The sequence below is a fragment of the Amblyomma maculatum genome, chromosome 4, assembly GCF_055883805.1.
Source record: "Amblyomma maculatum isolate TAMU_Amacu chromosome 4, ASM5588380v1, whole genome shotgun sequence".
NCBI lineage: Eukaryota > Metazoa > Arthropoda > Arachnida > Ixodida > Ixodidae > Amblyomma > Amblyomma maculatum.
In genome coordinates this window covers 130,321,746-130,348,077 of record NC_139347.1, presented here as the reverse complement: position 1 = coordinate 130,348,077, position 26,332 = coordinate 130,321,746, and the positions used below count along the sequence as shown (strand labels likewise).

The following is a 26,332-nucleotide window of genomic DNA, read 5'->3' as shown; positions in this document are numbered from 1 at the left end:
ATATATAAAAATTAAATTGCATTTCTGTAGTGAATGTTAAATTGTTTCTACAATATACAGAAAAAAATTCATAGACAGTGTCGAATTTCTGGAGATTAAGAGAAAATCTCCAAGTTTTATGGCAGCGTTTGTTGCGTATGTAGCTGCAGATACACATTTCACAATGCACATCCATTTCAAATGAAAATATACTTAAACTGTACAGCATTTTATTTGCAAACAAAGACGAAACAAAGTATAGAATACACTAACTTCATTGCACTTTCCAAAACGTTGTTGATGATAACGGCTGCAGTTTGTAAAGGCACTGCGACTTCCCACTGCGCCAAGTCGACTGCACACGTTGTTAGTAGTAGGCCTCTTAGCCTATCCTAAGCATTCGGGAGCAATTCAGGTAGCGGCTTACACCGGTCACCATAACTACTTTTACTGCCGAAGTGATTCCATTGCTCCTGAGGTACAGCATTGACATGATTGCCTCTCGGCTTACAAATATGCAGAAATGTACTGTAGCAGTCAGAGCTCTGTGCTGCTTGAGTTGTGTTGCTTGTATCCCTCAGTTCACATAATGAACTTGGTACGTTGGGATTGCAGTCCTCTGAAAATAGAGAGACATAACTTGTAGCAGAGGCTTTTTTAACGACAATAAATTGATCAGCGTTTAATTGTGCGCTCTGTCCCACGCGTTTCATTTTATTATTTTATTTGTAATAATTAGCACAGCTGAGTCATCTTTCATACCGCGATTACTACAAAACGCAAAGTAGTCACGCATTATAGGCTGAGGTAGTCTTACGGGTGCTCGTTTCGCTTTCCTAGGCTGTAGCGCTGTTTCAAACAGAAGAAAACGTCAGATATATTTACCCCAAAGTGTACTTACATAAACCAACCAAATGCCTACTAAATAAGCGTATTCGGTTGTCAAATATGGAGGCGGAAAGTTAGAGCAGTTCATATTGCGCGGAAATAAGATACGCAGCTGCCGCATTTACGGTGTGCTAATTATTACAAGCCGGTTTACAATTATCGTGCTATCTTTATGTGACACAGAGAGGCGGTGGCGCATCCCTGTCCGCGACAGCGGTGAAGCAAGCAGTGCAGGGCAGCTTTCGATCTACTTTTTACATCAATGAATTATTTCCAGGGACGGTGTACCGCAACAGTTTGAGCAGTAAAATCAAGCGAATGTAGTCGTTTCATGACGTTTTTAGGAGTAGGGCTAATCGCGCTACATTTTTTCGGACAACCAATCATTAATTTACACTACTGCTCGAGCGGCTACAGCATGGAGTTCTCACAACTTCACTGCGGTTCCATTCATGAGGATCCATTATCCGTTTTGAATTCATTTACTCTACCTTAGTTCACTGCTGTCGGGTAGCAAAGCCGCGTCGTTCAAGCAATCATACCATCAGCTATTTGACAATCAGATTTGTCCTGGTTGCTTCTGTACTAGGTAACGGACCTTGGCGCAAAGCCGTCATGATGTGAAGCGACCTCTGTCACTGATTCTATACCAAATTATCAAAAGAAAGAAGACAGCGTGGGTTGAATTTGTTTAGGTTTAATGCGTCTCTTCATGGTGGACTCCTGGCAACATCAGTGACGCAAGACGAAGTAAAAGAATAAGGCACAGGCAAGCGCATCTCGTTTCGACGCCTTACGCGGTTGAAAGTAAACACTTCGTCCACAGAAATGAAGGTGCCGGCGTGAAGTCTTTATTATTCTAAATATAAAGGCACCAAAACTACACGCACGCACACAAGAAAAGAAGAACTGGAGTACTACCTCAACAAAAAGTTCTCTTGAACTCTACTGTTTCCGTTACTCCAACTAAGGTGTTCAAGCCTCCCTCTGCGCGCGTCTGCTGACAACTCCAGCCGCGCCAGTAGCAGTGCAGCTGCCGGCACTCTCTCTACACATATCAATACGAAAGCGTTTCTTGCTTCATGCTTGGTGGGACCAGAACGCGTGATCAGAAAACATACTTCATAGCGACAAAGATAAAGAATCGTGTCACCGCCAGGAATCGAAACAACGTTCAAGCATATCAGCTTTCCTGGCCCAAGCACGAGAACACTATACAGTCGCTGCAGCCATTCACACCTTGAGTATACCTGCAAACTACTCTGGCGCTGTTCTATAAACATCGTCGTATTAACCAAGTTACAAATAGAATTTTTTTTTGTGCTGTGCAATACTCTTTTTGTTGAAGGTACATCGGTGTAGCTCCTTCATTTAATCGTGGTAGAGGCCCCTGTCCAGAAACGGTGTGCATTTGTGGAAATAACAGAGTTGTAGCACTAGTGACACAGGTGAGAGTAAGAGAAATGCTTTCGCGTCACTGCAACAAACCATACCTAAGTACAACCCTATGTTTGATTTACATTGTGGCTTGTGTTAGAATGTGGTGGTGGAACGCCGACTTAACAGTCTGCCTTCTTTCTCTGGAGCCAATAACACTTCCCAAACCTGGCGTGCTGTTCTTTGGCCGCCGAGTCCCCTTCGCGCTCTGTGCCAATGAACTGCCGGTATCAGCCGCCAAGCTACAGTTCTTGATATTCAAAGCAGTTGAATCCTGGGAAATTTTCTTTGGACCAGGCTGCCGACGAGGACCGCGGGTGACTCGCAGTAACATGGCAGAGAAAGGCAGCAGGGCAAAGCGCGTGGCTCCCTCCTCTACTGGCTGCATGTGAATCTTCTCCGGAACCCGCAGTCATAAGGGGGCGGGGAGGGGGGAGGTTAATTGATGAGTAGCTTCGTCGAGGCGACGACTTCGCTTATTTATGACTCCTTTAGGAGGTTCGCCTTGCACCGCAGTTACATCATTTCTGCAACCGGAACAACACTACATACTCTTCGTCGCAACAAGCTGTTAAACTCTGACTGCCTCATGCGCAAAATCGAGAAACTTGACTCTGTCAATAAGTTTTGGTAGAATTTTGGTCTCCAATATTCTTCGTGCGGCAAAGTGTTCTGTAAAGTCCTTTGATAACTTGAAAAAAACAAACAAAAAAAATCAAAAACAAACTGGCTTCCTGTACGCTCTGTCGACGGGCCGCAAATCTTCATGTACCCTTCCTCGTCTGCCGTATGAATGCTTTTATTAACAGTGGTTGGTACCCAAGGGCCATCGCACGGGACAAACCCGCGAAAAGTTCGCTTTGCTGGCCTTTTCGCTTTAGAGCAAATGCTCTACCTCACAACTACAATTGCTAAACAAGGGTCATTTCTGAATCCTTACCTGAGCAACAGCCTGTCTTAAAGCTAAAATACCATGTCCACCCGTGAGTCAATACCGTTACCACTATCTACCATGGTAGACATGGCCTTTGACTCGACCGTTGGCCCGGACCACCCGAAAATTTAACTCGGTCAAATTGGAGCAAAGTTGGTGTCCAAGTGTAATGAACTGAGCCAAGTTCGATGGTCACCACCAACCTTGAACGGGGGGGACTCAATAATCAGCCTCAGCTCACGTGAAATTCACCTAGGCCAAATTAGACCAATATTGACGTGCATTTGTGATGAACGAGCGCACATTTCCATGGTCACCAAAAAGTAGGCCCGGGCAACATTTACCCGAGTCACACGAAAATGACCCAACCAAAATGGACACAAATTCATATACAAATAAAAGGACCGCGTCTAGTATAATTATCCCCCCCTAAACATGACTCGATGTACACCCAAAATGTTTCATATCGTCCTCTGCGATATTCCCTATATTTATTTTAATCAACAGAGCGCAATTTAAACTGCCTCCGACCTCTTCACGAAGCTGAGAATCTTAATTCTTGCTCTGATAGATTTGCGGCATTTCCTGTATTATCATTTTCACTTTATGGCAAAGCTGTGCGTTGTAACAGCGGTGAGTGGTTTATGGGAGTGTGCCTGCAACATACGCTTTAATTTCTTGACCTTGATCTCTGTTTTCAGCGGTAGCGCCTGTAATGCAGATCTTTATTTTCTTGCTAGCTGTTGCACGTCGGTGTTTATTTTTCGTGTTTCTTGTGCAAACTGACTACGATGCTCGGCGTCTTTGACTGCAGGTACTTTTATGTGGCGGTTTATGGAACAGCTTTCGTTTTTCGAAGCCTGTTTTTAAAAATATTTTGTGGATGTTTAAGGAATAAACCCGCAAAACTCACAGAAAAAAACGTTGCATGTGACCAGTTTGGGCTGGTGTTTCCTATGAGGCTTTGCATTCACACTCCAGACTGGTACTTTGGACCGCGTTTGAAACCACAGAAAAGTAAAAAAAGCAAGATGGCCACAGTAGCCTGGCAGCACAGGGATTCATTTTAGGGTTAAAAATTTATAAGAGACCAAATGTAGGCTTACTAAAGTGTTCATATTGGATACTGCGGTTGGTCTAACGGCACGTAAGTGTGTAAGGGCTCTGCTGGGAAATCACACTTTTAGTTTATCTTTATCTCATGCATAAGAGACATTTTGTTTAAACTACTATCCCCCTCAGCGCTTTTTTTTTTACCAGCGTGGAAATTTGATGAATACGGCGGTATATAGAGCTTCTCATAATAGGTAAGCAGAATACCTGCGATTGCCATGCTTCCATAGAAATGTGCAAATGTGTGGTGCGCGCTTGCACATGCGCACAAAATTCCATATTGTATAGTATATCACTCTCGAATCTACGTTTGTTCAAAAAATACGTTTCCTAGATTACATGATACTGCGAGGGACAGCAGGTTTAAAGGCAACAATCCACGTGAGAAACCTATTACACAGTGCAGATACGGTTACGAGCACCAGCAGGCAAGATCAATGAGCAGCATTGAAAAAAAAAAACTTGGAGACAATTAAGATAACAGAAAAGGCAGATGTCACGAATAAGAACATCGAGAGAACCTTATGATTTTTACAGAGACACGTTAGTGACCCTCAGTGGATGAAATGTAAGACAAAAAATATACCGACACCGATAAGTTCGCACTGCGTTTATCTCATACAACTGGTTGTTCTTTGTTGGGAATAACATGCGCCGCCGGATGCGGTGAACCTGCACAGGCCCTCGTTTACTTATAATCACCCCTTTGCCGCATTCTCTTCTGTTGCTGCACCGGAAAGAACCACACTTTGGCATTATCTGCACCTAGATATATTAACTTCTTCGTGTCTTGTGCAGATCGAGCGAAATTCGAAAAGACTATTGTGTCAAACATGCCGGGCAGCCGCCGAGAAAGCGCAGCGCAGCTTCAGACTCGCGCGAATGGCCATACATGCCGGCGTATGACCATGTGACAGTAAACAGCCAGTAAGCTGCGCGGGGGCGAAGAGATGGATGGATGGATGGATGGAATATAGAAGCGTCCCCTTTGAAACGGGGTGGTAGCAGTAGCTATCATGCTCATTTTTCTCCCTATATCTTAATTATTGATTTAGAATGGTTAACTAAACCACCATTCTATTTATTAAATTTTGTTCCTACATTACTAACTTTATGTCACTTCTCTGCTTTTAAGCCACCAATCTTCCAGTCGTTTTTTGCTAGTTTCCACCGCCGGTTTATTCACCCGGCCACTGTTATCTCTAAAGCCAAGAGCTTCAGGAACAGTGATTGCGCCTGCACCAACTTCCGGATGGATACCATTACATTCGAGTATAATATGGTCAATTGTTTCACTGGAGTTTCCACATACAGCACATGCGTCATCTCCATTGTTAAATTTCTTTTTGTAGCTGCGTGTTCTAAGGCACCCTGATCTAGCTTCAAAAAGTAGGGCACTGCCTCTTGAGTTATCAAAAAAGTCTTCCTTCCTGATCTGCATTTTCCACTTTCGGTATAATTCCACACTCTGTTTCTTTTCCATCGAATTTATCTAATTTTTACCTTCTGTGTTTTTCACCTGTTGCTTAATGCTCTTTATTTCTCCCTCCTTGTTACTAGCATACCTACTAGTTAGTTTCCTAGTTCTTTTCCTCCATTGTGAGTCCACACTTTTTAGGTACAGGTATTTAAATACTTTAGCTGCCCATCTGTTACTGTCCAATTTCCTCAGGGGTTCCTGATATAATATTTTACTCTGAGCTTCCCGTACTTCGAAAGATGCCTAGCCCATATCTCCCTGTACCATCTCATTTGTAGTTTTACCGTGGGCACCTAATGCTAATCGTCCAACGGATTTCTGATTTGTTTCTAATGTCGACTGTACCTCTCATTTTAGGCACAAAACCACATTTCCGAAAGTAAGTCCGGGCACCATAATTCCTTTCCAAATACCCCTCAAAACCTCATACCTATTGTATGCCCACAATGCCTTATGCTTCATTATCCCGGCATTCCTTCGCCCTTTGGCCTTAAGTGATTGCTCATGCTTTCCAATGTATGCCAATCCTTCGTTTACCCATACCCCCAGATATTTATATTCTGCTACTCTAGGTATTTCAAGGCCTTGTATTTTAAGACCCTGATCAGTTGAGCCGTTGAAAATTATCAGACCCGACTTAACTGCGCTGAAACTGAAGCCTAGAGCGTCCCCTTCGTCTCCGCAATACTTAACTAGAGTTTGCAATTCTTCCAGACTCTCAGCTAGCAGCACAATATCGTCTGCATACATCAAACCGGGGAGGCGCTGCTCTACCGCCTTTCCACCTAATCTATATGACAGGTTAAACCTAGGGTACTGTCTTGTATCCTCCGTTCCAGGTTTATCATATAGAGCATGAACAGCCCCGGTGATAGAGGACAGCCTTGTCTTAATCCTTTGAATACTTTGACATCCTCCGTACTTCTTATCCCTTCCCACGTAATTTCTACTTTGTTATCCCGGTATATTTCCTGTAGGAACTCTATTATCTCATAACCGGTACCTTCTTCTTTTAATATGTTCCACAGGAGTTCCCTGCTTACGTTGTCGTACGCCCCGTTTATGTCCAGGAAGGCCAAATACAAAGGTCTATTTTCCACTCTAGATATTTCGATGCATTGGGTAAGCACGAACAGGCTATCATCTAAGCGCCTACCATTTCTAAAGCCGTTCTGAAGTTCTCCGAGTATCTTGTTACTTTCAACCCATGCTTGCACCTTTAATTTCACCGCCTGCATGGCTAACCTGTACATAACAGATGGTATGGTAATCGGCCTGTAGGATTTTATGTGCATCCTGTCTCCTTTCCCTTTATAAATCAAATTCATTTTACTCTGCCGCCAGCTGTCCGGAATTGGCTTATTCGTTATGACTGTTTCCAGAGCTTTTAACAACGTTTCCTTACTTTTTCGACCGAGTTAATTAATCAGCTTGATCGGAATTCCATATATTCCTGTAGATGTGTTTTTAGGAATATTTTTTCAGCCTTTTTCCAGTTTAGATTGGTCAGTTCTAAGCTGCTTTGTATTCTGCTACCTTGTGTTGCTTCCTAATTTGCGGAGATTACCCTATCGTCGCTCTTAAATGACTCGGCTATAACTGATGTAATGTAGTTCACTGCGTTATCTCCCTTTAAACAATTTCCCTCGTTATCTTGAATCCGATCCTGCTTTCTTTGATTCTTCTTCCCTAGCCAGCTTATATGGTTCCAAAATTTTCTTGCTCCGCCTCTAGAGGCATCGTCTATATCAGCCATCCAGCGATCGGTGGACTGTCTTATTTTACTTTGGACGAGGGCCTGCACTTGAAGTTTCTTTTGTCGATATGATTCCCATTTTTGGTCGATTTCCTCCTGTGCCTTCTTTGCCATTCGGTGTTCCCTTGAAGCAGCCCGTCGTTGTTCAATAGCTTCCCTGATTTCCTTATTCCACCAGCTCCGTGGCTTCCTCTTTCCATTCCAGCGGTTTGCTACTTTAACCTCCTGAATTTTCCTCCTTATGAGTAGTTCTACCTGTTCATAATTCCAGTCTTCCATGGGGCTTATCTCTATTGCTTCCTCTATGTCTGCTGCTATCTGCGCTATTTGATCGTCGTTTAATTTTGTGTTTACGGTTTGTCTAAATTCCATTTCTCTTTTCATCAAGGGCCCTATCTGCAGACTAATACGTTTATGATCACTTCCCAGACTACACTCCCCTTCTTTGTCTATTTCCATTTTTGTGACCTTGCTATAAATTTCCTGCGACATTAGACAATAGTCAATGGTCGTCTGAATGTTGCGGAATTCCCACGTGATTTGGCCTTCACATTTTGTTTCTCTATTTACTATAACTAGATGGTGTCGCTCACAGATATCTAGCATTAGCTTGCCGTTACAATCCGTGTATCCATCCAGATCGTCGATGTGGCCGTTCATGTCCTCCAGTAGAATAATATTGGCCCCGTTTCCAAACTGGCTTTTATCGTCACTGAGACATTCAACAAGGTCCCTGTTTTCTTGCCTGAATTGATGTCCTGTTCCTAAATAAACTACCCCTAGCCATGTCCTTATGCCGGCAATTGTTCCTGAAACCCAGATATGTTCTTTACGAGATGATTTAATTCTTTGCCAATTTGTTCCCTGGTGTATCAACATACCTACCCCTCCACCCTTTTTTTCCGTTCTCGTTCTGTTGCACCCTTCCCAGACGTAGCCTTCTATAAACGGCGGATCTTCTAGATCCCTGAGATGAGTCTCGCAAAGAGCGAACACACCTATTTTGTCATCCTTCAACTGCTGTTCTATCTCTAGCCATTTCGCTTTTTTTCTACCTCCTTGCATGCTTATGTAGCTGATCCTAGTGGTAAATTTCTTTTTTGTACTTTTCTTTCTCGACCTACTCTTTGCCATTTTTGGGGGCTCAGCCTCCATTATTACACTTTCTTCTGCTTCACTTCTAACTACCTCTGTGCACGGAGTCCTCGCGGACCCCCTAAAAAGCTACAGCCCTGCCTGCTAGGCGCCAGCCGATCTCTGCTCCCACCCTTCTGTTAAAATGAATGCCATCTCGCTGAAAAGCCCTACCAAAACCTGCTTTATGTACCTCCCTGTTTACCTCAACCACTTCGAAACGCTTCTCTAGGCTTAACTTTCCTATGTCCTGATTAACTGTCACCACGTCCTTTTCCATCTTTCCGTTCAATCCTAGCACCTCTGGTACTGTGCATACAACTATCTGCGTCTGCTGTGCTATCTCCCTAATCTCGTCAACTCCCTTAGCTAAACTTTCCACCACTGCTGCAGCGTCACCATTTAGGACATCATTTAGCCCCGCGGCTACTATTACCATACTGCGCTCTGCGGAATTCTTCAACAGCCTATTTTTACTCTCTTTTAGCACTGCCCTCATTGTTCTCCCTGGGAAGGCTCTGACCAACACTCTCTTATCACCACTTACACATTCCAAGATATCTCGCTTGCACCTGTCCATGTTAGAATCTCCGGCGATAAGCACCTGGGCCTTCTCTCTCCCTCTCCCAACTGTTGGCTCCTGCTTTCGGTTATCTGTGTCCTTATCTCTGGGATTTTCATTCTGCCTAACTTCTGCGGCACAGCTGCGGCACTGACTCCTGGCGGTGACATCATTTTTTTTTGTGCGTAAGTGTTAGCGCGAAGGATGTTTTCTGGTCACACCTCATGGTCACACGAAGCGCGAGACAACAACCGCTTTCGCAGTCATATATTGCAGTGTCGTGACAGCGCCTCTCCGCGTAAGCAAACGGTGTCCCTCGAAACGTCGGCACTGGGTTCGACTAATGTTTAGCGGTTGCCTCTGCAGCGTATGCCGACACATGACATGTAGCTGCGCTTTGGACATAATTTTGCATTGCGCTTGATATTCATTTTTTATTTGAAATATTTTATTTGTGCAGATGGTTATAAGAGACACTGTACGGTGTTAACCCTGCCTTACCACCTTGCAACCATATTCTAGCGCAGTCTTTCCGCTGCATGCAGGAGTTCATCACATAGCTCGCTGCACTGCTCCCTGCTATCCGCTGGGCGGCTCAGCTTATCGCTAGGCTCATCTCGCCGACGGAATCTGCTGCTGATATTCCATCGATGGCAGCCATTTGCTGTAGCTGCTCGCAAACTCCAAAAATAGCTTTGGCTTGACAGCCCGCCATTGTAACTATTTTTTCCTGCGACCTTATGTATAGTAGGCTTTTGCTTTAAATATTATTTACAGCGCCACGGCGAGCGCACACACCCATTGTTACGTGAATATACTGTCGTTCATTGTGTTCGATTTTTACTTAGAGAGATGCTTGCGGATTTTTACCGAATGAGTCAACAAGAATATTAGGCAAAAAACAGCGCAACAACGGAGACGAAAGAGTAGAAAGAAGACGGGACCAGCCCTGACTAGCAATTGAAGATTTTGTTGAAAAGAACACAAATATATACTCTATTCACAATCAAGAGCACACATGGGCAGAACTAACAGCACTGATACCTGATAACGTGAAACTAAACAACCAAGATACAGCAGATCATAGTCATGAATGAGTACAGATGGGGTGCTAACACATATGTCGTTGTTTTTGGGAAAGTGAAATGCCTCGCTGATTTTCCTGGGTAATTTATCGCGGTGCTTGTGCAGAATCCTGGGATCATTAAAGGGCGGACTACATGGATCTGCCACGGAAGAAGCCGCGAGCGATATAGTGGCTTCTTCTGCACAGTCCGGGTCTGTGGTCTTGATCGAGGCGCAGTTCATGAGGTCTCTGTTTGGGGTCTATACTGCTATGGTCACAACCCCATTTACAGTACCTGCTGCACCTATGTACAGCGTATTTGGTTTTTTTGTCCCACGCCTGTAGAAGGTCTACGGCTCTTGCTTGTCTCCAGCCAATATTGCGCTCCATATGCATGTTTATTGGTATTGGGGAATTCTGCTTTTTTCGCTTGTGCAAAGCTATCTGCAGCGAGTAGCGGGTTTTTACTAGACAAATACACTTCCTAAAACGAGCAACATATTGCCACCCATCTTCCCCTCTTTTTGCGCCACCATGCGGCCAAATCATATCTTGGCACGTGGCCGAGCATCTTTTTCATCTCTCACGAACTTTGCCGCATTAAACGACCAGGTCGATTGTTCTGCTGCTTGCCACGTTTATCGGCGACATTTGGTAGACCATGCCGGGTAACATCCCATGTACGTTGACCATGAAGACATCAGCGACTTTGCTCACCGACGCTAAGATGCCACCCTAGTCCATAAAGCAAGCTGTCGTCTCCGAGGCCTGCAACCGGAGTTTCAGCTACTGACCACACCGGGGAAATCCGTGACATCATCCACTACAGGCAGTCGGACAGGTCAGTACTCCAGCAAAGCCCTACCGTTCGTCCTTCTCGCTCCTCGATCATCGCCATCACTTCACGGTGATTGGTTCGCGGATTTGCAAGACTAGCTGGCCACGTTTGACCGTGTGGCCGCGTCCAACCAATATTGCGACAAGCCGAAGCTGATGAACATGTACTTCGCTCTGCAAGACACCGCCAAGACGTGGTTACAGAACAACGAGGCGTCCTTTTACAACCGGGCAGCTTTTCGCTGTGAGTTGCTCGTAACATTCAGCTCAAGTGCGTGAAAGGCAAACGCGGATTGCCATCCGTTCGAGTCTGAGCAGTCAAATGAGAGTGTGGCTGTCTGTTGAGAATGACACAACGTTTCAATCGGACAGACCCTACCATGCCCGAGGCCACGAAGGTACGTCACCTCATGCGGGATGTGAACGAACAGCTATTTACTGGCTGCGACCCTCCAAACACTGTCGCTGATTTCGCCAAAGAAGCTGTTAGCATGGAACGTTCAGTTCAGGAGGGGAGTGCCCAATATGGCCGGCATGGTGAGCGTAGCGGCCGCACACTAGTGCTCGTGAGTGACAACAACCAGGGACGAGGCACTGCGAGAGCTTGTGAGGAGCATTGTCAGCGAAGAGTTGCAAAACCTCCACTTGGATGCTCCGCCTACAATGAGTTCATCTACTGGTCACGTCATACGTGATGAAATCCGGCGAGCGGTGCGGCAACTCCAGCACCACTACCGAAGTCATGCATACTGACTTACAGCGATGTCCGTCGACCTTCCCCCGAGCCGCATGCGTTCCGCCCCGTTGCCGGATCACCTCCCCGTTACCTGCGCCCCGCCGAGCTGCAACAAGATCTGCGCCCTGTCAAGCTGCAGCAAAACCTGCGTCTTGCTGCAGCTCGGTCCTAAAAACAACTTAAAAGCAACGGTCCTCACGGACTCGCAAAACGCGTGCCGCAGTCTCCTGAGGGGCACAACCCACACAACAACACTAAGACTCATGACGAAACGACCGCCGATCCTTGCCACAGTGGTGTGGTTCCCAGGACATTTGGGACATGATTTAGGGGAGGTAATGCCCTAGCGAAAAACCTAACGAGTCACAATAACCTCATACAAATTTCTCATACTAAACTACTATAAATCTCATATAATCTCATACAAATATTATTCAACGTATGAGAACTATGTGAAATTGCATGAGATATGTATGGATTTAGTATGAGAGACCTGTATGCGATTATTGTGCCTCTTACGGTTTTTTCGCTAGGGTGACGCCGCATATAGGCATGCCCGAGCACTTCTTCACCGGGCCAACCCTCACCCGGCCGTATCCCGCACATTGCACGACATGAAAAGCGATTCCGACGCAATCGACGTCAGCGCAATGCCGTACGGGGAACAACTGGCTCTACACAGAGTGATTAGAAGTTTACCGGCTACCTCACAAAACACTAAGTAAAGCCGAGGAACATACGCTTCAGCGCATACGAACAAACACTCTCCAAATACCGAAAACGTTACATCAGTGGTAACCTATGCTACACAGCCCTCAGTTTAGGTACTGCGACTAAGTTTCAGACATATACCACATGATATGGGAATGCCAGAACACGCCACCTGTATATCAAATCCCTAGGCCGACTAGAGAGTAATGGGAGGCCATTCTGTGCAGCGATGACCCACAGCACCAGCCAAGACTGGTTACCAGGCCTGAAGTTGCTCTCAAGGCCAATGAATTGCCGGACTAGGAGGTCACCCATCACGTCTCTAATATAGCCTTTTGGAAGTTAATAAAGTTTGATCCATCCATCCCACGGTTATCTGTTAACAGGAAGCGAAAGGCGTAGTATCTGTCCCGCTTATTTATGTTGACACCTGACCATGCCGTAAGGGAAGAGAGAAATATGGTGTTGAAAGCGGAAAGAGAGAAAGAGGTGTCGTAGTGGAAGCTTCAGAGTAAGTTCGACCACGTGGGGATCTTTAACGTGCACTCACATCGCACAGCACACGGACGTTTCTCTATCGATGTGCAGCCGCCGGCGGTAGGGATAAAATTCCCGCGATAAGAGAAAGCAGTAAGAAGTACAATATAGCGCTCATTGCATAAGCAATTCGATACCTGTAGCACTTCGAAGTGAGCGATTTTGCCTTGCCTTCCAGCGTGACTGCAGCCATGAGTTGTCGTTGTTGGCCTCAGTACCTGATTTTTTTTTATATATGCTGTTACCACGTCTGGAGAATGTTTCAAGGATTTAGAAATAGACTACTGGATGCAGACTGCTGCGTATTAATTGCTGCGAAATTTGTGGTTATCTGTCCGTTTCCATCGAGTAAAGCCAGGAGATAAGCGAAGAGATGTTCCAAAGTGTATCGGTGAAGTATACCCTGCCACGCGGCTCATGCGAAAAAGAAAACGAACTAAATGTTACCTGCTTTGTTATGTTTTGCTCAATGGTTTACACTACTCACAACGAAACCACGAAATGGTATTTTTTTAAGTCGATATTTATTGCCTCAGGGCATCGGTAGGATATGAGATGAAGGATGAATGAATGATTAAATGAATGGAAAAAGGTTGGTTCATTTTATGAAGTCCAGAAGTGAGCGATGATGAGGTCCCTGCGTCCAAGTGACGTATGAGGCAGGATTGGTTGCTGAAAGGCCAGCTATGCTCAGGTGCCGAATTCGTGTTGGTTTGAGTGCTGGGCAGTCCCACAGAAAGTGGTAGATGTCGGCCTCGACATCGAGTAATACATCATGGTATTACTCAAAGCCTTAGACCAATTACGAAATCGTAAAGCGAAACACGAACCGACCGCTGGCCGTTGACAAACTTCATTTAGTATGGGAAGGCAGGAAGTGCTCCAACTAAAGGGGAAGGGCGCCAGGCTCACCATACCTTCCAGTATGGAGCTAAGGCGCCATATTGGAGCTGAGTGCGAAGCTGCCCAGCAGCTCCCATTTAACGTGGCATGAGGCCTGTATATAGTACATACAACCACAGTTGGGCCTTAGGCTTTGTTCAATGGACGAAAAACTCATTACCTTCACATAGCGTTACTGAAAAAAAAAAACTCACCAATAATGGGCGTCAGTGCATGAACTAGAAAGACGCCGCAACTGTTCTTTTCATCTTGGTAGACCAGTAATTCTGACTGGAAGGGAGGACTTCCTAGAAAGACAAGGATGTTCATTAAGTATTGAGCAGTCTGGCAAGTAGATACTATTGTCACTTGGTGATGACAAGGCCGAGGGCACCAAAATAGAAGGCAGATTAATCGCACTAAAAACAACTTTGTGTTGGGCTGTATTGCGCCCGCAAAAGAACTAAGCAATCGGTGGCGGCGATAGCGACAAGCGTTCTCGGCAATCGTCGATCTAGAATGCCTGTCGCGCATGTCAACGCACCATTTAAAGGCGGCAAATAAATTCCGGACAAAGCCGCAAACGGTCAGCAGCACAACCTGGAACACCGCAGACACACACGCGAGTGGCTGAAATCTTCGAGATACATCTCGACGCATCTTTGTGCGATAAATAAGGCTGACAATAAGCGTGAACAAACAAAGAATGCAGAAACTATCCCGATGCTGTAATCACAGCGATAAAGCCGCACGTTGGCGGAAATCTAAAAAAAAAGTACAAATAAAAGACTTCAAAGGTTGGCTGCAGTATATAACAAATGCCAAAATATTTACTCTTACCTGAGATGCCACTAATTAAAGAGCGAACCTTTGTCTCAAATAAAAGAATTGTAAATCGGTCTTTAAGAAAGGAAAATATTATTCACACATCTCCGTGAATAGCTGACCAGCGCCTTGAGGGAATTTATGAAGGTGACATCGAAAACGAAGGGCTAGAAAGAGGTGCCTTAGTAGAAGGCTACGGAATCATTACTACCACCTGCGGATCTTTAACGTGCAATATTATCGCACAACACATGGGCGCATTTGCTTTTCGCCTCCGTCGAAATACGGGCCGTCGTGGTCGGGTTTGAAACCGGGTAAATTGAATCTGATAGATGTCGAGCGTCTTAACCACCCAGACAGGCTATCGCAGCAATCAGTGCATTGGCACAACAGATCAGGAAGCCATGAAAACGAAAGACACAAATAACGAGACGAGAAATGTAAGTATTCACCCATATCACTTTTAAAGTGGTATTGCAAATAGCTTAAGTGCATTTGCTTACTTGCTTGTTGCAGTTGAGATATGGCGAGAGTATTAACTCCGGTTGCAAACACGTATATTTCGATATCGTATAATTTCTTCGCTCGAAAAAAAAATCTACACGGATGCACTGAAGCCTTCTCAAATGCAGAAGTTTGAAAGCATTCCGAGCTGCGTGTCTCGATTGGTGCATAGCGCTAAAAAGACAAGGACACAGCGAGACACACAGGACGCCCGTCCTGCGTGTCTCGCTGTGTCCTTGTCTTTTTAGCGCTATGCACCAATCGAACCATCACAAACTCGCCCACGCTTCCACTCCTGCGTGTCTAGTTTCGTTATAGGTTTATTTTTTGCGCTGCCTTTTCAACGTAAATAGCTTTACTTTTATTTCAATTGCTATCAAGTTAAGATGCTCAACCTAGGATGTGGCCATCACCATTATCAGCCGGAATATACCCACTGCAGGGCGAAGGCCTCTCCCATATTCCTCCAATTTACCTGATGCTGCGATAGCTGCGTCAACTTTACGCCTGCGAACCAATTAGCCTCATGCACCCAACTGACTTCCTGTCATCCCTGCTACGCTTCCCTTCTCTTGGAATCCAATTTGTTGCCCTTTTCGACCATCGGTTATCCTCTCTTCTTACAACATGCTCGGCCCATGCCTATTTTTTCATGATTTCCACTAGAATGTCATTAACTCCAGCTATTTCTCTGACCCACTCAGCACGCTTTCTACCTCTTAACGTTACACCTACAATTTTCTGTTCCATACCTATCTGCGCTGTCCTCAACGTAAGTAGAACCCTTTCATTAACCTCCACGTTTCAGCCCAATAGGTGAGGGAGTAAATAACATACACAAGAACACAATGCTTCGTTTCGCCCCGTGTCGCATCGCGCGGACATCGCACCTGGTCTCTTTCATGCCATGGTTGTCAACGCTAATTTGGCCTTATAGTTTCGACGCATCCTTCCTGTACTACTCGGCGCCTTGAACCGCGAAAGTGGTTGTTGTCTTGGCCCGCCCGCTCTCCCAAAATGTCCACCATCAGTGACCTTTGCCTTTGCGAGTGCATACTGTTGCCGAAACGACACGCAGCTGACCCCCCGCAAGCAGGTGCATCTCTATTTTGTAATAAGGAACCCTACCTGTAGTTTGCTCCGCGACACCAGCGTTCGTTCTCTGGCGTAGGGGAAAGCGGCAAGGCCGCATGTGCACAGAATGTGCAGGAGGAGTGACAGTCGCGTAGAGACGCGAGTAAAGCCAGCGCTCTTCGGCAGTGGCGTTCTAATTTTTGCGCTTTTCGGTTCCGCAGCTGAAAAAGGAGCTGGCTGAAAATATGCTTCTTTAGGAATGCTTTCGAAAGCAATAAATAATGACTAACTGATAGACTGTCGTCGCTGCGCTCTGCTTGAGATCCCGAAAAACTGCCCAGGCTCCACCGAACATTAGAATAATGTTAAAATATTATAATGTTAAAAAATTATTATCGAAGTTATCTGAATGCTGCCCAACGTTTCGTGACATAAAAATAAAATTAGTGGTACATTCAAAATAAACATTACATTATTGTTGACTTTGGAATGGTACCATAATATAAATTAATGTTTATGTTGTTTTTAAGCAATATTTATTGTTACAAAGAATTGCTGTTTTAATCACATTTACTGCGCAAAAAACGTATACGATGTTCTTGTTGGTGGAAGCATCTGTATTCTTAGCCAGTGGCTACCTTCGGATTCGTTACATAAATTCTATATATATAGGTACTTGATTATGCCTGCAACATATATATAAACATTTCAATAGTGGGGGAGGTATACTGTTCTGATAGCATGTGTTAGAGCAGATGCAATGTTTGAGAGAGACATGATAATGAATGGAAAGATGTTCCAAACTTTAGCACTGACAAAACATCTTTTACAGGTTGAAATAATATTTTATAGAACAGCACAGTTAATATATCTCAAGTGCTTAGCTCCGGCACTTCTGAACTTTTTCTCCTGTTAAGCTTGTATTTTTTTTTAAACAACGCTGATTTTCAACTAGATCTTTCAGATGATGCCTGCAATTGAGTGAATGCATAACCCTGTAATCTTGTCTGGAAGCTTTGGTTATTATCGATTCGCCCCTATCACTCATGTGATAACCATCAGTGATGCATATAAAAGCTTAACTTTATGCTCTGCTATTTCTTCAGAGGTGAGTGTAGGATTTGGGCTGTGGTATGGAGCTGTTGTGCTGTACTATGGTTTTTGCAAAGCATTCAAGTTGTATACCATTACGAGGGGTGGGCCTACGTGCTCGTGCAGGATTGCTGTATTTCCAATAATGTTACATTTATGTTGCATACATGCTAAATTATAATTTTTGAAACACTATACTAGCCTTCATATGTAACATTGGTAAAATATTTGAAAAAAAAAAGACACTAATACTATCAAAATAACCTTCGACTGAAGCAAAAATGTAAAATTACTTTAATGTTTCCGTGCTATACATGGGGTGATGAGAACACTGTTTTCAGAGAGCGCCTGTGGGCAGGCTCTGCGACATAAGAAAATCCTGAACACGGATTCGCTACTGGAAGGTAAGAAGCATGCGATAGGTAAATTGAGGGACTCGATGCGGCACCTTTTGTGTTAAAGTGTAGGAAAGTAAATAATAATACAGAAACTTCGATTTCTCATCTCTGCTGTTCGGAGAATGAAGGGTGCAGCCTTCTCATGGGGAATCACTGACACGCGTGTACACAGCGCCGCTGAGTGCTGCCAGCGCCGGTTCGGGAGCTTCCCTTCCTTTTGTAACTGCTCACTTGATAGAACACCATTCAACTTTTTGGGGACCGACATTTTCACTCATCATTAATGCAAAGGTATGGCTGACTGCTAATCAAAACTCGCAATAGATCGTCTTCTGTACGTTGCACAAGGTAACTGTAGTGATAGGACATATATCTTTTATATTTATCACGAAACAAGTTGAGTGAGTCATCACACTAGCGAACAAAATCCTAGATTCAACCTATTATGTAGGGAAGGACAGAGTTCCATTAAACCTGTTGTACTACTATATGCTTCAATGTCTGGCATTCTGCAGAAGCCCAGGGGTGTTTGCCGTATCTCTCGAAAGTTTTTCATTTTTTCTTCCCTTTTTTTAAGTCAAAAGCACACTAAAATTTAGTTGCTTTAAGCATTGGGGTGTTTAATAATCACGGTTCGATCCTGCGGAGTCGAGTGATTAAGAATAACAAAAACATTCGCTGCATTTAACAAACCTTTAGTATTACGCGCGTTTTCTTTCGGCGAGTCTTTTCTTCAAACACGCATTAGGCCGCTTTGCCGTTCTCCATTTTCCCACTCTTCCCGCGCCGCGCGGATGGCGCCAGTAAGTCGGGAAAGGTCGGGGTCGCTTCCTATCTGTTAGGGGGTGGGGGGCTCCCCGCTGTGTGTCTGTTCTGCTTTATCCGGCTCGGCTTCAGCATGGCCGAATTCATGTGGCAGCGGCAGCTTCCCCACTTTTCCCTGTAGTGAAACAGTTTTTCTGCGCCCCGTTTTCTTTGCACGGCAACGCGGATGTGCGTGACTGTGAGTACAGTGGCGCCTCAGTTGGTGCTTTTCCGCCACCGTGGTCGCATGTTGCACTGTGAGCGAAGCACCCTGTGTAGGTTCTTTGGTGGTGGTTATCACAAAGTTGGTTTTGTTCAAATAAGAGCGCGATGATGAAGTGAGGTCCGTACGCATCGAACTCATCGGAATACTCTGCTGTTGGGATGCCGCTCCTGCGTGAAGAAGACGTGTTTAAGAAGTAGGACAGGCGCAGGCATTCTGGACTAAAGCAAAAAGCCGGCGCGGGCTGAGCGTCTAAATTTTGGTGAGTGTTTTGCTTGTCCTTTTTGGTGTTTATTCCAGTCTTGTACAATATATGCGCTACAAGATAATGAAGCGCATATGTACATATTTCTGGCAGGCAAGCCAGCCTCGTCGGGTAAAAAGAGGACGGGGAAAGGGGGAGAACGAGGCTTGTCTCAAGAGGGAACACTGTGCCGGTGGAACATCAGTCGGGGTGGCGACACTTTGTTTCTTTTAAACGGTGGCCATTTTTGATGGATTGTTCGGCAGAGTGCTGTACTCTTTCGTGCGGTACTTGCGCTGAGACGGACACAATAATGGGACTATATTAAGCATCTGTAACACGGTGTGGATTATCAATCTCTGCAGCTCCACCATTTTGCAGTACATTTTTGTGGCAACAAAAATGATGGAGCTGCAGAGATTTAGATTCCACTGATTTCAGTGCCTGTAGTTGGTAATTTTGCTTGACATTTTCTGCGCAGTATTGTTTCCGAGGTGCTTTGTCATTTATATTCACAATTCAAACTTTGGCGCTAGCATATATTGTTTATCAAGGAGAAATGAGCCTACGGAATGCTGCCGAGTTGTGGAGGCAGCGGTCGATACCATCTAAGCAGTGAAAGACAGTACCCACTTATTTTAGACAAGAAATGCAATTTCTTGAGCTATGATGTGGTGCGCGCACAGTAGCTTGGCTCTATTCTCGGTTAGTATATGCCACAGCTTAATAATGGTGTACATTTTGTATTTCAGCATACACATACAAGGAGTTCCCGGACGTATCAGACTTTTACGCAAAGCGCGGCCTGGCGTCGTACCTTGCGCATGAATTGAAATAAAGCGAATAAACAACCCAGCTCATGGTATGGCTCACCAATGATGTAATCCTTATTTCTTGTTTCACATTAACGCGAAGTTCAATTCGGTTTCCTTTCCACTGCGGAACAGAAAATGGTGTAAGATCAACAGTTAGCCGGGAGCAGACACAAGCTGGTTTATATTAATAAAAAAGTAGTACAGCGCATATCCTTGTTGTGATCAGTCAACACATGGTATGATCTGCTCGACCAATCAACAATCTAATCAGGTCAGAGTAGGTTAATGAGTGAGTAAGATTATTGGGGCTTAAAAGAACAAGGTCATTTTTTTTTGTTCTTTTAAACCTCACTATAACTTATTATTATCCGGCACTGACCTGACAGGACTGTCGATTGGTCGTGCAGAGCATGTGGTGACGTATCGCAGATAGGAGATGTACCGCACTACTTTTGCGTTAATGCAAACCACCTCGTGTCTGCTCCTGGTAAACCGATGCTCGTGCACTATTTTCTGTATTTTAGGAGTAGAAAGGTAACATAAAATCAAAATGCGTCGCTTGCAGAGTTTTCGAAGCATTTGAGCCTGAAATCAATAGAATTTCAGTGGTGCGGATTCGGCCCACGCTCTACATAGGTCAAAACTGCCCCTTCAGTGATGTCGATAATTATTGATGAGCTTCAATAGCGTATGTGGACTATGAAACGAAAAATGGTAGGGGTAAAATTAAGAGATAGAAAGCGTGCAGAGTGGTTCAGAGAAATAACTCAAGTTACCGACATTCTAGTGGAAAGTGCGAAGAGAGGATAACCGATGGTCGCTGAGGGTAACAAACTGGATTCCAAGGGAAGGAAAGCGTAGCAGGGAGCGGCAGAAAGTTAGGTGGGCGGATGAGATTAAGAAGGTCGCAGGGGTGAAGTGGATGCAGCTAGCACAGAACCGGGTTAAGTGGAGAAATATGGGAGAGGCCTTCGCCCTGCAGTGGGTATAATCAGGCTGATGATGCTGCTGCTGCTGCTGCTGATGATGATGTGGACACATCTGGCCCGAATTGCTATAGAAATCAACATGCATTTTGTAAGGGGTCTCGGGGTCTCTGATGGGGACCATTCTGACCGATTGAGTTGGGTGCATCCTGTGCCTGCCCTTAACGGAGCCGAGTGCCGCAGTTATAGTTGGGAGCGTGAGTACATGTGCCTGTGTGTATGTAGTATGTGTGCATAAGTATGCATTCGGGAGTGAACAGTCTGTCGGGTAATTATCGCTCATATAACTTCAATTCATAATTTTCAGTCAGGTGTTCATATGGATGAAATAGTCGTGTCCATGAAATATTTGTATAAACAGCGTTTTAATGGAAATGTTTCATGTCAGGCATAGAGGTCATGTAAGTATCATACACATACGTATGCCTATTTTGTCCTCTGCATTCTATTATTTTTTAATAGTTATGCAGATTTCCACTCAATACGAATTCATTAATACACCTTAGCCGTTGCCAATCATCGAGTCATCCAGTCAAGAACCACTTCATAGAACCACCGGCCCGCTACTCTGTTCAGCCCTCCAAGTGCACCTTCCTTATCCTGCTGCGACCTCATGCTTATTATTTCGTTTTATTATTTTACGTTTTACAACTAAATTTTTTTTTGTTGACACCACCATGGCTACCTTTGACAATTTCATCACCTTTAACCAGCCCTGCGAGTCATCATCCACCCCTTGTTGTCGCTGAGTCCTTAGAACGGCATTTTTTTGTGCGACCAAAGTTGTTCTTCCAATTGGCTTTTTGCACTAAATTAATATTTTGGTCAAATGAGCCCTATTCGTTAATTTTTCAGTGGTTTAAGCCTGCTACTGCTTAGCAGGTTCCGGCTATTTCTCGTTTTACTTTATTGTTTAATTTGTTTTCTTGATTCAGCTGGGGATGAGTCTCCAACTCAGGTGCAACTCTGCCTTTAAATGAATTGAAATCAGCGCTAGCAAGAGCACAAATGTTGTTCGCTGGTCGCTGATGAAGAACTCTGGGGAGCTGTTGGTAGAGCTGTTTTTAAAATAGACGAATAAGTTTTGATTTAAGGATAGCAGATTACGTACGCCAACCCAGAACATCGTAAAACGAGCAGCGCCATATTTAAAACAGACAAACAAGCTTCGAGATAAGGACTCGAGAACACTATGGCGATCTATAATAACGTAGAAGCGTTAGCAAGCGACTACATTCACTACAGAAATGTGTGCTGCTCTTTGAGTCACGAACAGACACCACAGTGTGGTATCGCCTTCATGAATGAATAAGAAGACATTGCAAACTTCTTGGCAATATGAAACGGAAGCGTGAAATGCTCGTACAGTAGTGGCATGCAAATTACTGCATGAAAAATTCGGACTTTCTTACCGTCCTCTTTTCCGACGAGCATTATGGTAGGCCCTTCTTCTGGGTGGAAGTCAAGGAACGTTCCCTTAAGCCTCAAAACGGCATTCCTGTAAAAAGTAGGAAAAAGTACTTCACTTGATTGTTACATGCGCATTTTGAGAGGTTCAGTTTAGATGAGCTGAAGCAACTCACCCAGTGCTGTCTTGAGTATACCTCGTAAAGAAAACTTCCTTGTCGCTAATCTTTGTGGGGAGGTCTGACGTACACAGGAGTAACTTAGCCTCCGGACTCTCCTCAAATGACCAAATATGTCGGCCTGGATCCATGAACTAGTTAACAAGAGAAGAAAGCACGACTCTATTATGGGGTTGTAATACGGGGATAAACATAACACCTAAATTCAGGGATGTTCTAAAATAGGCGCAGGTCATTTGTAACTACTTATATGACAAGGTACAGCAGGAAAAAGGAAACAGTTAACTGATTTAGTGTAAGGAATTAATAGGTATCAACATCTGCGCAAAATATGTTCAACCGCTTTCAACCCTCTCCCTCTTAAAAATGAAAAGGGAATTCGCAACGAACAATTCACTAAATTTTACTTCTACTCTGGTGTTGCGCATACTGTTTTAATGTGCCACACGCGTGAGGCGACAGCAGTGGCTGTTGATGCCCCGCCGACAACCTTATTTCTTAGTGGCCGTCCAAAATATATGCCCTTATATGTTTGTAGGCCTATTGACAATTATTCTTTGTAGCGGTCGTACAAAATATATGAGCTTTCATTTTCGCAGGCACTTCACTTCTCTTTTGTAGTGGTCGTCCAAAATATATGCGCTTATATGTTCGCAGGAAAATTTGCAAGTATTTTCGTAGAGGTCCGAAATATATGCATTTATATGTTCACAGGCCATTGGACAAATATTTTTCATAGTGGTCGCCAAACGATATGCGCTTATATGTTCGCAGGAAAATTTACAAGAATATTTCGTGGAAGGTGTACGAAATATATGCATTTATATGTTCGCAGGCCCTTTGAAAATTATGTTTCGTAGTGGTCGCCCAAACTATATGCGCTTATATGTTCGCAGGTAATTTGACATTTCGTTTTTTGTAGTGGTCGTCAAAACATACGCGATAATATGTTCGGAGACAATTTCACAATACCTTTTTGTAGTGGTCGTCCAAACTATATGCGCTTACATGTTCGCCGGCACATTTAGAATTATTTCAGCAGTGTTCGTCCAAAATATATGCGTTTCTATGCTCGAAGGCCCTTCGACAACTATTTGTCATAGTGGTCGGCCAAAAAATATGACCTTGTATGTTCGCAGGTAATTTGACAATTCTTTTTTTGTAGTGGCCACTACGAAAATAAAATTCTCAAAGTGCCTGCAAACATAAACGCGTATACATTTTGGACGACCACTACGGAAAACAATTTTCAAAGCGCCTGCGAATTAATAAACGCATTTATTTTGGACGACCACTACGAAAACAATATTCCCAAAGTGCCTGCAAACATATAAGAGCGTATATTTTGGATAACCACTACGAAATAAAAATGGTCAAAGTGTCTGCAAACATATAACCGCATATGGTTTGCACAACCACCAGAAAAATTAATTGTCAAAGTGCTTGCAAACATATAACCGTCTCTATCTTGGACAACCACTACAAAAAGAAATTGTCATTGTCTGCGAAAATATAATCGCGTATGCTTTTGACGATCATCCAAAATATATACGCTTATATATTCGCAGGCGCTTTGACGATTCATTTTCATCGTGGTCGTCCAACGTATATGCGTTTGATTTTCGCAGGCACTTTCCTGCCAGAGACGTTCTCCCATATATAGAATCCAATCTGCGCTTCTAATCTCGGGATTCTGGGCTGAGAACATGACCACCGTAGCCATTGCACAGAGTGCCTTTTGTTGGTTTTGTTTCGGTGTGCCACCGCCAGATTTGTTGATTAGCTTTCGGCGGGGGAAAAAGAAAACTATTGCTGTGGAGAAAAGAGCACAGCAGGGCGGTTTAACCTATGTATTTTTGTTGGAAAGTTAACTCAATTAAGTGCCGACCTAAAATGCTCCATCTACGAGCTAACACCGGGACTGTGCTATCTCAGATTTCTCTCAGCGGGTTCACTAGTTTCTAAGTTGGTACGAACCTCCTTCTTTTGCTGACTCATCATGTACTTTGCACTGTACCTTTCTCCGCTGCTGCCGTCTTTTTATTTCAATTTACATGTATTAGGGCTGCGGGTTTCAAGTTTGAAGATACCCATCTCCATCTTTTCATTTCTTGCGCTGCTCGTCCCCCTTCCCTGCTTTTCCTCTTCCGAAGTAAAAGCCTGCATAAACCCCGCCAGTAAGGCTCGCGCTGCCCCGACAAAGACAAATCCTCTTGTCGAAACGTTGGCTTTCGAGCTGAGGCTTCTGCGTCCCTCAACCCTTTTTCCGTTTTCTTCAATATCGCGTAGCCATCTTGTTCTTCCATTCTACCATTACCTTCTGCTAGGTTAGTAATGCGTTGTGGGTGATGAGATAGCAGCCCATAGTCGTCAGGGACTTTTACGGCAACACTTGGAGAAGTAATAAAGTCAGGCGCATGGTCACACGCAGTTGCCACTTGAATGTGCATTATTCACACTACATGGCTAAATGGACGGTGCGTAGAGTTGCTATACCCTTTTAGGTGCTATCGATGAAGCTTGCAAAGCCTTTTCCGAAAGCAAACAAAATAAACTTTATTTCTGACAAATACATCATATGACATTTACATGCGCATTTGATGAGCATTTATTTTCAAATGTTCAATATAAACCTGAACTTGAACTTTTGACGAGGACAATAATAATAGGGCCTTCTGATTTGGCCAATATTCGCCAATTTTGAACACTGACAGCCACCTAGCTGGATGCAATAATCTTCCCCAAACTTTTCAACAACGTTAAAAAGATGTTATGTGTGTACCGGTAGCATCGTTCATGGCCTAGTATTTGCGTTTAACTAACGGCTTTGAGAGACGTAATCAAGACCACGAAAGGAAAATCACTAGGAGAATAAAATGTTTAGCTGGAGCCCAATTCGCAAGCGCTCTCAAATTCTGAACGTCAGGTTAGCAGTATTCCTTAAGGGAAAGTGTATAGGGTACCTGCGGAGCTCATGGTGTGCGTCTAAAACCAGACAAGGAGTGCCATTTGATTTGAAGATGAGCAGGCTTACAGTAGCCCCGAGTAGACGAGTCACCCGGTAGTGGCGGTCAGCGGATTCCGAGCTTTCTCTTTCGTGCAAAATGCCTTTTACCTCAGCGTAACCATTGTGAAGAACTGCAGTTTACAGAGGTGGCTTCAATGAGCATAGGAAGGCTGGGAGCAGCATGAGCGCTCGAACAGAGAGAGGAACGGCTTGCCAAGCGGTGGTGCTAGACTGCCGAGCGTAACTGACGGCGCATGGATTCGCCATATGAAAGAGCTCAATCAGCGGGAATCAACAGAAGAGGTTATGAAGGCACGTCTTGTGACTGATCACTCCATTGGAGTTTCAGAAAGTGCATCTGTGACCCGGACATTTGAATCAGACTTTGTGAACAATCCATATGGACTCTATTGTAGACTGTGCGAGAGACTGTGGCATCAAATGAACTTTATACCGGTGAGTAGTCCAATGTATTTGTCACTTCAACTGCACCAAACAAATCCTACTGACACGAACGTCGCACAGTATAATTCCTAGATAGCAAACGCCCTAAACTCTACTTGCCTTGGCCAAATTTCGAGACACTGCTTCTTTCTTCAAACAATCACTTGCAGCGCCAGGTAAATAAATGCAAAGAATGCTCATTATGAACAACTCAGTCCAGGGCTCCATTTTGGACGCAGCGAGCTAATCGAGAGGGATTCCTTTATACAAGCTGCCTC

The 26,332-nt window shown here is 44.3% G+C and overlaps 1 protein-coding gene across 1 annotated transcript; it reads right to left on the bottom strand.

Annotated features, from left to right (window-relative positions):
- Positions 1–205: 205 nt before the first annotated feature.
- Positions 206–26,332, bottom strand: LOC146192580 (uncharacterized). Its single transcript, XM_084600059.1, has 4 exons — positions 26,175–26,332; positions 22,430–22,515; positions 14,268–14,360; positions 206–598 (listed from the first exon to the last, which is right to left on the bottom strand). Exons 2-4 carry the CDS (start codon positions 22,449–22,451, stop codon positions 372–374), a joined length of 342 nt encoding a protein of 113 aa, XP_084456185.1. The 5' UTR covers positions 22,452–22,515; positions 26,175–26,332; the 3' UTR covers positions 206–371.